This window comes from Amblyomma mixtum, chromosome 7 (genome assembly GCF_055824585.1).
Source record: "Amblyomma mixtum isolate Tamu chromosome 7, ASM5582458v1, whole genome shotgun sequence".
Taxonomy (NCBI): Eukaryota; Metazoa; Arthropoda; class Arachnida; order Ixodida; family Ixodidae; genus Amblyomma; species Amblyomma mixtum.
Window position 1 is genome coordinate 144,756,036 of NC_143018.1, and position 13,824 is coordinate 144,769,859.

General features: G+C 44.6%; 1 protein-coding gene across 1 annotated transcript in view; it reads right to left on the bottom strand.

The window, feature by feature from the left end:
- Positions 1-13,824, bottom strand: part of LOC149337773 (multidrug resistance-associated protein 1-like) — a 266,100-nt gene that overhangs the window by 99,114 nt on the left and 153,162 nt on the right. Inside the window, exons 13-14 of the mRNA XM_089553512.1 lie at positions 4,258-4,454; positions 1,987-2,163 (exon numbers count right to left, since the gene is read on the bottom strand). Coding sequence (XP_089409638.1) covers positions 1,987-2,163; positions 4,258-4,454 — 374 coding nt within the window. The remainder of the gene's footprint in view (positions 1-1,986; positions 2,164-4,257; positions 4,455-13,824) is intronic.

The window sequence follows — 13,824 nt, forward strand, 5'->3', positions numbered from 1 at the left end:
AGTCTACAAACTTAGGTCTGTGGTTGACTCCACACCTTACTTTCTTTTGCAGGTTATTGTTAGTTAATCGGCATAAACGAGACAGTTTACATGGGGCGGAAAAGAACACGTTGACACCAAATTTCCCTCCGACCTTCTTCAAACCGTGCGAAGTCTTGTGCACATAAGGAAGGACTTCAAACTTCCTCCTCTCGCTTTCAGTGAGTCCTTGTTGGTTTTGTTTCAACCATAGGGTTTTCAGCAAAGATTCTGCAACAGCTTTCAGAAGAGCAGGAGGAAAACCAGCAGACCAGCATTTTAACTGAGATATTTTAGCTCAAATTGGCATTGAACTTTCGTGCGTTCTCACTGATGACCGGATCACGCATGTGGTCAGATACGTTGACGATTTCCTAATCCTTTTGAATATTAACCCTGACGAAAGTCTACAAATGATTGGGAATGAAATTTTAGCGACCTTCAAATCCGCAGCCACTAATCTGAATTTTACTTTTGAGCTCCCGGAACGCTCTTGTTTACAGTTTTTAGACTTAAAATTGTTTTTTCATACAGAGGGCCATCTATGCTGGGCCTATTTACCAAAATCTAAGAAGGCTCTTTTACCTTATGATTCGTGCCACTCAAAGCTCGTAAAAAGGGGAATCGCAACCTCATGTTTAAGATCCCCGCTTGTCATGTCATGTTCACACATGGTGAAATGTAGTTTTACCAGTCAAGTAGACCGGCTTTACTCTGCTGGTTTTCATCCTGCTCTTCTGAAAGCTGTTGCAGAATCTTTGCTGAAAACCCTATGGTTGAAACAAAACCAACAAGAACTCACTGAAAGTGAGAGGAAGAAGTTTGAAGTCCTTCCTTATGTGCACAAGACTTCGCACGGTTTGAAGAAGGTGGGAGGGAAATTTGGTGTCAACGTGTTCTTTTCCGCCCCATGTAAACTGTCTCGTTTATGCCGATTAACTAACAATAACCTGCAAAAGAAAGTAGGGTGCGGAGTCAACCACAGACCTAAGTTTGTAGACTGCAAGATGGGAGTTATCTACGAGATCCCATTCAGCTGTGGTTCCGTATATGTAGGGCAGACGGGGCGCTGCATTAATAAACGCCTTCAGGAGCACAATAACTCTTTGAGCCAGCACGGTGGGCAGCATTTAGCAAGGCACTGTCAGTCTTGTAAGATCAATGACAAGAAGAAAAAAGTATTTTGTACGCCGCTTTTCAAGCAAACGAAGATTATAGGCTGCGCGAAGGACCGGAAGGCACGCGAGATTTTTGAAGCCTGCCAAATTGCTAGATACGGTGCGGAAAAATGTGTTAGCGAGGCATCAATTCACCTGTATCAGAAGGAACTTCACTTTTTGGGTTGATTAGATTGTGTACTTTTGCTTTGGGCATTAAGTTTGGTTGCGCATTGAAGGAAGGTCCTTTTTTCGTCAAATAAATCAGTTGCTAGTCTACGCTCGTCCTGTCTGCATCTTTTCTGTGTCCTGTCTCCTGCGTAGATTTATGTCTTCAGAATGTCTTACCAACTAGCCTCTCATCACACACTTATAGAATAGCATAATAGAGCCACTGTTGCTCAAACGACCATGCGCTTTGTTCGTGGCGCATTTTTAAAAAGAAAACCGCGAAAGAACAGACTCCTCGGAGAAGTACAAAAGCAAGGCTAGCCTATTTTTGCTGCTGTTGGCGACACTAAGATGTATGATCGTAGGTAATTAGGCATGACCTTTTTCTTCCTCTTAGTTGCTTACTTTGTTCCTGTCTCTCAGAAGCTCTGAAAGAGAACCCATTTACATAAAAAGGAATGAGAACTTAGCCATAGGTTGAACGGATTGCCTCTCTTCCTACTCTTCTACTAATTTAGCCGCTATAGAGATTCTCCTTAATGCTATTTTATCATGCCTAACGTTTAACTCTGTGGCGGACATCGTTCCTATTTAGTGATTACGAGGTTATACTGAGTACAAAGATCCCTTATCAAAGCACCTTCTCTCCTATTTCCGTAAGGTCCCCGGCTGGGAACATCGACAAGTCCCGATCCAGGTCACAGGCTTCCAGAACACGCTTGTAGCGGCTGGGGTCGTACTCTTTCCCGAACAATACGTTGTCTCTGAGCGTCATGTTGAAAACGCAAGCCACTTGCGGCACGTACGCCACATTGCCCTGAAATAAAACGGCATTTGCACATCAATATTTTACTTTGGGAGTGATATTTAGGAGCGAGTATTTTTGCACAGGGACACATTTTTTTCGTCCCAGCGCTGACGGAACTCCTTTATAGCACACAATCAAGTCTTATCACAATGCGGGGATAATTTTAAAAATCATTTCGATCAAATCGAATAAAAAATTCAAAAGAACAAACCGTCCTGTCAGGTATCTTCACCTTATAATAAAATATGTGTTTAGAATTCTCTGGCAGCCTATCTTTGATATATTTCAAGCATATTTTCGTGCTTGAAATTTGGCTTAAATTGTCAAGAGCCAGCCTGAGATCATCCATCATCCATAATCAACTTGCGCCTTTTGCCTCTGACATTTATCTATCGTCAAGCTTTTCGTCCAGCGTAATACCCGTTGCATGAGAACGGATTTTCGTGAACAGCGCCCACTGTGCAATTCACACTTTGTTAATTGTTCTACAATGGTTTAAGAGTGTGTGAAGAGTGTTCTACTCTTCATTTTTTCCCTTTCGACGAGAGGACTTAGCGTGAATATTTACCATGCGCTTAGAACACGAGTGATAGTATGTACCTCCCGACCACTTTTTTATAATTAGATATCTCAAGCCCTGCGTACGAACTAGCTTTGTTCTTCTGGCTTTCACATTTTGCTTCATGGTACAATTACGCTGTATGGAAAACCAGCAATATAAGCCTCGATACTTTACACAGAAGCATCAGTTAATGAGCTTAAAAAACAGTACTTTAGCTCTGGTTGAAAACCCAAGATTTGCAACGATATTTGGCATTACATGACTGCGCCAGTGTTAGACGGGCAGTTCCTCCTTTTTTTTCTGTAAATTATGCCAGCAGATATCGTATTTGGTTCAATAAGAATGACAACCTAAGATATCTGCCTTCTTCTGACATTTCCTCTTTGAAGCTTAGAGCTTGGCCGAACCTGTTACATATGGCAGGGCTAAACTGTATTAGCATAAATATTATCAATACTAAAGTCTCGTGCCTAAAAGTTTTTGATGGTCATGTACATGCAAAATAGTTCCACATTCATCTTTTTCCTTTTCCACATCACTGATGAAGATGTCGTATGTACAATACTACTAGCCCACTACACGACAATAACAATCTTGCTCACGTAAACGTGATAGCTGATATTTCCGGCAAGCTTTCTCGTTAAGAACGGTATTATTGAAAGGGTGGAAGCCAGGGGATTTTCAACTGATGGAAAACGGTTGTCATACCTTAGTAAAGAATTATGAGCATTCGCAAGCTCTCATTCCTTTGGGAAAATATTTTCATTTGCCTAATTACCTAAATTTCATTATTCGTACTGTCACAAAGTACGACAGAATTTTTAATACATGACGTGAAACGTCCAAGCTTGATTGTTATTAACACATCCAGGGCCTGCGATAAAATGGGGCACCTAATACGTTTTGATGCCCTCGAGAAATAAGCTTATCCGGACCATGTCTGTTAAAAAACTGCTTGCCTAAGATAACACTGATTTCCATTTTTTCAGCTAAACTATTCCAGCCGTCAGAATTTTCTGACTCATTATTAGGAACAACTAACTTTATGGCCAGCCTTACCCAGGTACCAGTGTGGATTTTCATGAGACATGCCTGTCTGGCTATGAGAAGCACTGGTTGAATGTTCCTACTAATCTGCGATATTAAGACATGAGAAGTAACAGCTTGATAGGCCCTGATGATCAATGCTGGAAGGGATAGTCTAACTTGGGAATTGTAAGGGGTGCCCATACACTTTAGCTGGGTTTCTCTCTCAAATTTGGTGAAATGAAATGCTACGCGCTGCATACACAGATCACATGTGACGCAAGCATCTTTGAAAACAGACAGCGTAGGATGGGTAGGACTGCAAGAACAAGACAGGACGTATGGTGTAGAAACGAAAAGCCGCATCGCGAGAAAACGACAGCGCGCGCCCTCGTGGTATTACTTCGTTTTGCATGCCTCCTATCTTGTTCAGCAATCCTACCTATTACTGATATGAACCAACTAGCCCGCAAGAACGTCCTACTAGAGCGTATGGCTCTTCTCCACAGACTCACCTTAATGACCATGCTGCCTTGCAAGGCGTGGAGCTCCCCGAGGATGGCCCGAAGCAGCGTGGACTTGCCACTGCCAACGGGACCCGCGATGCCCACCAGGGAGCCCGGCTTGACGGCCAGCGTGATGTCCACCAAAGCCAGAGACCCCGAGCGCTTCCTGGCCCTCGCAAACGAGCACTTCTCCAGGACGACTTCACCTGCGAATGTCCGCCACACGAGGCACTGCGAGTGTTTGCGAAGCATGGTTCTAGGAACAGATTGGTCATCACACTAAAGTTCTGCGCAGTTTCCCCTGAATACATACATGCAAAACCTTGCAGCCAGAAAAGTGGGAGAAATTTTTACGCGAGAGCCCTAGTACCAATTCATTTAGGAAAAAAACGACCGCCGTCGTCGACCGTCTAAAGCTCCGCAGCCTGAGCGGCCAGAGCAGGCAGATGGAATGCGGCGCCTAGAGGGAGAGGTTGAAACAGAAGCTCCCCACCCCTCACCCCCTGATCACTCAGAGGAGCAACCTAGGCGGGCCGCCTAAGTCCCGTGACGTTGTGGCGTCATCTCAACCTGCCGACTGGATTGTGAGCTGTCCACCAGGTAGCAGTTAAAAAAATGCCAGGCCTCATCTATCACAGTTATGCTGTGGCGTGCACTACCTCTTGCGCAGCACTATGCGTGTACGACCTGGTTGCCTCGTACCCGGGGAAAAGAGTCATTAAACATCACAGCGGACATTTTAAACGTGCCAGAGTCGTGGAGCAGGATATTGTTAGCCTATGTAGCGCTCTAAACAGTGATCCCGATTATATCGTTGTGCAATACTGGCGTTTTGGCCCCACGCTTTTAAAAAGTACTATTTGAAGTTTAGAAGGAACAACAAGCACTGAAAGAGGGTCAGGTTCACCAGTTGAACTTATATGGCCCTGTGGAATAATCACTACATATCCACTAATTTTTTTTTTCGTCGTCCTGAGCTATCTGCAGAAAAATGGCGTTCAATACATTTTTTGATGTAGCAGATACGGGGTGGTATTTCTAGAAGGCCCAAAATTTTTGCCAGTAGGCTTTTTGCGGCACAGTAACGGTATGGTTGGTGGACATGAATAAAAGGGTGACTTCAACTGATAAAATGATTTCAAAAATTCTAAACGTAAACTTTCTAAGCATTACCAATAATCACCTGTTTAGAATAAGTGATTTAGAGCCAGTCGTTAATAATAGCCAAATCGCTTTTTAGTATTTCGAAAATGCGATCATCATCGGTGCTGTGTCTGGACAAAATTTGCCCATATCAACAGGTAGCGTGAAATGAAGAAGTTGCTTTGCTTGCTTGCTTTTCCCGAAAGCCGTAGTGGTTTGGCACAATGAAGCCAGAATTTGTTTTACCAGGGAACACAGAACTAGATAATATGTTAGTGAACCGATTAGGTGATATAAATGACTACAACATTTTGCATTACGAGTACGCAGTAGCCAGGATCAACCCAGAAAATGTGAAGACACTTGTGTTTCATTACTCAGAACATACATTGGGATACTGATGAGTGAACTGTCATCTTTCTCTGAGGAGTTCACGCAGTCGTCGAGTTTTCAGGATGCAAAAAACTGAGACCTTAATTGTAACAAACTGATTTCTCTAAAACAAATATTTATACAGAACATCGGTGTCACAGAAGTGACAAAGGCTGGTTCACAGCACAAGTAAAGCTTTATATCAGCAAAAAGCAGGGCATATTGCTTTATGATGTTTAGCGTCTCAAAGCGACTCAGGCTATGAGCGACGCCGTAGTCGACGGCTCCGGCAAAAACCAATGCCAAATATTTTGAAAATTTATTAACCTTAACTTACTTACACAGTAATCATTATCTTATTATCTTTTAAAAAAAAACAGGAGGCTTCTTTCTTCTGCTGAAGTCCTATTAATATATGATAGCTTCCTTCCCTCTGAGCGGTGAAATGAGACTCCGATACAAACTAACCTTTATTTTCCGTCGCTGGATACATGCATGAAGGAATACTAACTTACACTGAAGGTCTTCCCGAAAACGCGGCAACTCGCCGCTATGCTATATGCCCTTCGTTACCTAAAATAGGAAAACCTGGAACCAGTCGTTCGCTTTCAGGTGACGACGAGCTGCAGATGGACTGGTGGCCGCAGTACATGGCGTACGTAACCACCCCTGCTGCACATTGGCGAGTTCCGACCAACACATGCCGGTTCATCGCGAGACGACCGCGAACGGGCATCCCGCTAGTCTACATTAGTTGTCGCCCTTCTTCGTCCAGCACAACCATCACCAGGCCGAAACCGCGCACAACTTCGTGCATTTTGACAGAACTCCACATCTGGTCATCGAGACAGGTTAGGGGCTGGCTCAACCGCGTGGTCATTCCTGGGCATATAATTTCGACGCGTCTTCTGGAAGTGGCACTGGCTGTAGTGACGGCGATTTTTGCTGTACCAAGCACCCGCTGTGCAGGTCGCAGGTAAGGACTTTACCTTCACATGCACAGTACTTCTTTGCTGCTCTTCAGCTGCTACTGGTGCCCATAATACTGCGTTACTCTAGAGCTGCTACAAATGAGCGTAACGAAATAGCTAGTAAAGCTTCTTAAGGAGCCCAACACTGAGGTTATGTCTAAATATAAAGCATTGAAAGAAGCAGCCGACAGAAAAATGTGAGCGGAGAAACACAGCGCTCATGCCCAGTTGGAAGAAATTGAGATACCAGCCATCAGGCCGCGGCGGCAGTTGCTGAAAACGACACCCTGAAGAAAGTAAGTGAAAAGATCCGAGAGACATGGCATGCTTCTACAAGACCTGCTTGAATCTCCGACTAAGCTTGCCAAAGCGGAAGAATACTTACGAAAGAAACCTGGAACTCAACGGTTTTCTGCACGAACCAAATGCAATTTAGGTTGAAGGTTGAAAGTTGAAGGTTTATTTCCGCAACTGGGTGTTGCGAGGACAGCCAGGGAAAAAGCTGTATAGACAGCTTGAGAGGTCCTGGCTTCCTCTTACAGTGCAGCATTGACGGTGGCGGAGTACGAGATCAAACAAAATGTAAGTAAAGTATGTTCGGTACAGAGAATGAGACATGTACGTTCAATACTTAGTACATTGTGCTTATAAAAGAAAGAAGAACTACGTTAGATCAAAGAGCCTATAAAGGCAAACACAGGGAGGAGAAAATAAATGACAGCAAAATTGACAGGTGCACTCAAAGTGGTAATAGGAAGAAAAAAACTACATGAACATTTGGGGCAATTCTTTCAGAGAAATATTGGATAGATCAAGATTCTTGTGGCAGTACAACTGGTTCAGAAGTGTCGGTAAGGTGTGCTGCAACATTTGCTTGCCATAGTTTGTGCGGCATTTCTTAACATTCCAAGGTTCTGCTGCTCGGGTATCATACACAGTTCTGCTTTGCTCTAGCCCAGCCAGTGTAAGTAAGGAGTCATCATTTTTCATTATGGCGAGTTTATATTTATAGCACAGCCTATAGTTATACATGAACTTCATTGGTATGACGTTGTGTCGATGGAAAAGGCTCGCAGTGTGGAAGAAATATGGCACTTTACATGCAATGCGTATAATTCGCTTCATCAGTTTAAAAGTGATGAAGCGGCAACAACACAAAGAACGCAAGATCACAACACAGACACAGCCGCTGTGTTATCGGCCTAGCGCTTGTGTGTCTTTTTCGCTTACGTCCTGTCTGTTAGCGCTGTTCAGTCGGTTCCCATCAACAAGCACGCGTGAGCATGGTCACTTGCTGAAGTTTAAAGCATTCTTAATATCTTCAGAATAAGATAAAAGATGGTGTAGGCGTTCCAGATCACAAACGGACCATTATGCCCGCCATTGAATATGCACTTAAGAAAAGAAACGTACAAAATTAATACAGGTGACTACGTGTTCTAAAAGTCGACACGAAAAAGGCTGGTCATTAAAACTCTGGGTTTGCCTTCACCACCTCAATAAGCGCAACAATTGTGCCTCAAGATTCGCGAATCTGCACAAACGAGCACCTTCGTCCATTTATGAAAAGGCTGCTGGGATCGACTACCGCACGAAAGCGAGAGTGCGCGTGGTAGTGAACGTGTACAAAGAATGGATCCATTTTCGTGCACTGCACCCAATCCTCCTGCCCTGTCGATCCAGCGTGAGAGCCCATTGCTTGGAATAGCGTGAAAGCTTAAGGTTTTGAAGCTCTGCTATGAAAATGCCGGCACATTGGTGAATCATGGTTACGGCAGTATTACCTCGGAAGGGCTTCCAATATTGCAAGTAAAAGAGGAAAAAAATGGCGGCAACTTTTCCATTTAAACGCAAGATTCGTCCAGCAAGAACAACACGACGTACTGCTGCTCTTGGATACCTGTCGAAATAATGTTGATGTGCTGCTGTTTACCGAGGCACTGAACAATGACGACCCTGAGCGTTCTTTGCTCCCGGGATATAGCCATAAGTACATGGTTCAGTGAGACGACCGAGAGGGTGGTTTTTGGTGACAGATACGTCTTCCAGATTTCCAGTTGTAAAAGAATTTATCACGACAACTTTTTACTATGAATATTTGTGCATTAGAAATGTTACATGTTTGCAGGTTTGTGTAAACTGCCAAATGGCAGTGTTCCAGCGCTTCTTAATTTCCTGAACAAGGGGGCGAGTTGGTTATGCATGTTTACTTGAAAAGTAAATCCAGAGCTATAATTAGAACGAGGACATAAAAGAAACATAACAGGTCGGTCGAAGAGCAAGAGCTGCGCAGCAGGATTTGCCAATCTGCATAAACGAGCACCTTTGTACATTTATGAAACATCTGCGGGAATCGACAGCTGCACGAAAGCGATAGTGTGCCTGGAGTGCGCGTGGACAAGAATGGGTCCATTTTTGCTCGATGTCCCCAATCGGCATCATTAAATGTAGCGCTGGACTACTTTTCAAGCAAAAAAATATATATCCATTCGATTGCAAACGGTGATGTGTGAACAGTAAGAGTAGGCTAAGATTTCAATATTGATTTCTTAATGGAACGCGGTCCTGCTTTCGATTTACTGTAGCTTTCAAAATGCAACGACTTTAGCAATGAAGTAGCATCCCCAATACGAGGTGCAACTTCATCTACAACTCCCCTTGACATGTTTAGCAGAAAGTTTCGCGTCAAAAAAGTTTATTTTCGAAGTCTTAATCCTCATTTCAAGGATAGCGCCATCACAGAGAACAGAGCAGCTACACAAATAACGTATCGCGATATACTAACGCTCAAGTTGGAAAATTTCAGAAGGAATGTTATGGGAGTTATGGGAGCATAGTTATGGGAGCATAGTGCATGTGATTACAGACTCCATTTTGTCCAAAGATAAACTCTTAAAACTTATAAAACAGTGATACAACGCCTCTTTTCCAGTGAAAATATTCCATAAGAGTAGAAAGTCGCGAAAGACATCGGCTACTCGGAACACGCAAAAAATGATTAGTATCAAAGGAAGAAGCTGCAAGTGTTCTCCACCCTTGTGATAAGAATAGAACTGTAGTTCGTAGAAACAAGCTACAAGAGGCAATTAGGATGTCGAAAGAAGAATAGTCCAGACATTTTTTTAGTTATGATTGCCTTATAAAAGTGGTGTTATTTGGAAGGAATCAAATACAATTAAACCAAAAATCTTTGTGAAACTTTACTCATTTTTGTTGTGGATAATGCCATACGAAAGCCAGAAAAATTTCAGCACGCTTTACAAATTTTTTGTACATGTAGGTAAAAAATTGGAGGCTTATCAAGGTTAAGCCCAGTGGATGCGAAGCATGTCCTTAGCGTTTGGAGGCATCTTGACCGCATACACGCCCGGCGCAAAGACGCTGGCGCGGTTGCGGGCACAGAGACTGACGCGACGGCGGGCGCGCGCCGCCTAATCCCTGGCGTGACGTCACATATCACGTGATGCAGCCATGGTGGCGCCGCCGCCGCGTCGCGCGCGACGGCGCGAACCGAAGCGTGGAGGCCTCCGCCGGGCGACGTCCGACGGCGCGATATGAGGCCCCATCTGCAGCCGGTATGACGTCATCACGTGACGTCACATCATGTGATCTCACTTCAAGGTCAATGGTGGCCACCGCTGGGAGGCGACCGACGGCGCGATATGAGGCCCCATCTGCAGCCGGTGTGACGTCATCACGTGACGTCATGTCACGTGACCTACTTGAAGGTCACTTGAAGGTCAATGGTGGCCACCGCCGGGCGTCGCGCGAAGGCCCGAAACCTACGTTAATATGCTTCGCATAAAAAGCTTCGACTTCTGCAACTGCTGCGTGCATCTCGGGGTGTCCACAATCCCTCTTCCTTAAACCTACTTCTGTCCCAGAAGCGGTTAGCGTTTTCGGAGGCATTGAGGACAGCGATAGTCTGGACGCTGGTGACATAGAGATTAAGCCCGTTAAGTATAGTCGGAGTGAAATCAAACGCAAACAGCATCTGTGAACAAAAAGAAATTGCCTGTTTTTATGCACCGAAGTACATATAATTATTTCGGCGTCTGCTGAAGTACTTGCTCAGAACAAGTTCCAATAAAATATCACGCCGCAAACTGGAAGAGTACAGCGCATGCACGTCCGCGTTTCATTCCGGCCGGAATGTACGTGTTGTGATCGCGCTTGACATTTCAAATATCTCTTGCATTCGAATTTCTACGGGGCATTTTCAAAATAAATTCATGTAGATGCGGTGACTGGAATCCATGAAAGTGTGAACAAAAACACTTTTTGATGGTTGGTTGGATTTATGGGGTTTAACGTCCCAAAGCGACTAAGGCTATGAGGGACGCCGTAGTGGAGGGCTCCGGAAATTTCGACCACCTGGGGTTCTTTAGCGTGCACTGACATCGCACAGTACACGGGCCTCTAGAATTTCTCCTCCAAAGAAATTCTAGCCGCCGCGGCCGGGATCGAACCCGCGTCTTTCGGGTCAGCAGCCGAGCACCGTAACCACTGAGTCACCGCGGCGGGAAAAAACACTTCTTGAATTGTCGTCTTGTATAAATTCCGCTTGTGTTCTCTGAAAGCTTAGTAAAGGTGAATAATGTTGAATTTAATCATTTCTGTAGGAAACATTATCTCATAACAAGTAATGAATTTGGGTTTATGAAGTACCCGTCCATGCAAAAGTGATTTCATGGTGCCAAAATAAATTTTATATTAAAATGACGAAAAATAATTTAGCCAGTTAGGCATTATTTGAACTTCAACCAAGCCTTTGACAGTGTAAGTGAAAAAACCATTGCGCTGGAGAGGACGTAACGCTATGGGTTCAGAGGAGTAGAGAAGCAACTGAATTGTTTGTGCCTTACGAGCTGATCGGAATATACGGAAAGAGGCAAATACAAATCGTGCTGGGGAGAGACGATATCAGGGCTGTCAGAGGGAAATATTTTTGTACTTTTTTAAATAGCTGTCATGGCACAGATAAATAAAACTTGCAGATTTGTGATTTACGCGGGTGGTTTTTCCACATTTAACAGTACATTAGGGCACGAATGGCACAAAATAAATAGTCTGGCATTGAACGAAACAAAAGCAAGTATGTGTTGTTTCGCACGCTGAGAACATTATTCGAAATCTATTTTGCTTGGCCGTAACAATGTCTTGGTTGACAGTTTTGTGAAAACACTAAGCTTTATATTTATTCAAAATATCCCCTGTAAGCGGCACTTTAGTTGTTAGAAATTAAGCAAACTGAATTTTCCCGGCGACGATTAGGAGATTGCGTTATCACACTCTCTTCGACATGTCATTGTCTACGGGTCTGGCGCAATACTGCAGCTGGAAACCGGCGTGAACGTACTGTAGTACAGAAAAAAAGTCCGTGTGGTATCAGTTTTTTCCATTTTAGAACACACCTAGCCTATTTTTGAAAATACAATCATTAAAGTCCATGACTTGTACACTTACACACTATTATGTTCTTATTATAAAGCTGTTTAGAAAGTTTTTAAAGTCAGCTTGGATGTGTTTATCGACATTGCTACAACATCGCTGCAACATATTCCTTTCACTATCAACCAGCTTTGAATGTTCGTTTCTCGCACACATGCTACAACCAACACAGAATTCAGCATACATTCCCCAAGTACATTACACCTTGGTAACTCACTGCATACCAACATCAGAACTTTAACAGAAAAAGAGCACAATAACTTGGTTTGCCTGTAAACCTGTCTGTTTTGTAATCTGGTTATGTGCGGTAGTTTACCAACCTACTGCAGTTTCTTCAAGAATTGTATTTATGATCTAACAAGATACCCAAGTGGGCTAGTTGGTGTACATCAGACATAACTTCACCAGCGAAAGAACGAGACACGGGGAGAACAAGAAGCGTTATCCTGTGTTCTTCTCCTCGTGTCTCGTTCTTTCGCTGGTGAAGTTATGTCTGTATTTATGCTTATTTTTTGCTGTGCGCTTTTATAATAAGTTACTGCTCTTTACACATTCACTATGTCTTAATTCTTTTCATCGTCCTGTGCATAGAATAACTTCGACTAGGCAGGGGAACAGCGTCAGTCCAGACACGAGTCACGACCTAACCTTCATAAGGGGCGCCAAACAAGCGGAGTGGGAAAACCTACTCGAGAACCTTGGAAGCGACCACCACATAATAAGGATCTGCACGGTGGCGGACAACGTCAGGAGGAAGATTGGCACGGCTCGGCTGACGGACTGGGACGCCTTCAGAGCGCACTGCAAGCAGCTCGAGGGCGACATCGGTTCTGCGGAAGAGTGGAGCCAACAACTCAGACGAATCCAAGACCTATACACGAAAGAAGTAGACAGAACGGAACAAACGCCGGAGGTGGACAAGCGGCTCCTCAACCTATGGGAGGCGAGACGCGGGCTCACCAAGCGGTGGAAGAGACAAAAACTCAACAGGAAGCTAAAGAGGAAAATTGCCGATATAACCAAGCAAACGGAGCAGTACGCGACGCAGCTGGCCAGGCTGCCAACTCGCTGAACGGCACCCTCAGCACAACCAGAACGTGGCAGATCCTCAAGGCCCTCATAGACCCGAGCCAAAACAAATCCGAAGGCAGCAAGTCGATACAGAGGCTGGTGCACCAATACGAAGGCACGGACGAACAACTACTCGAATAGGTCCGGATCAAGTGCTACGGCAAAGATCAGGTCGAGAGCTACCGAGAAGAATACCGTGGCGAGGAGAACCCGGCCATGGACCGACCCATCACAAGAGAGGAGGTCGTCGAGGCGATAAGATCGGCCACGAAGAACACGGCGGCGGGGGCGGACAAGATCCGGAACTCGCTAATAAGGAACCTCAGTGACGAGGCGATAGATCAGCTTACGACCTACCTCAACAAGCTCTGGCAAAAGGGAAGAGTGCCGGCGGAGTGGAAACACGCCGTCGTCGTGATGATTCCGAAGCCAGGCAAGAAGCTCCAGATCGAGAACCTCAGGCCGATATCTCTAACGTCGTGCCTGGGCAAGCTGTACGAGAAAGTGATCACGAAGATAATCCAGTCGCACCTGTAAAACAAACAATGGTACCCGGACAGCATGTACG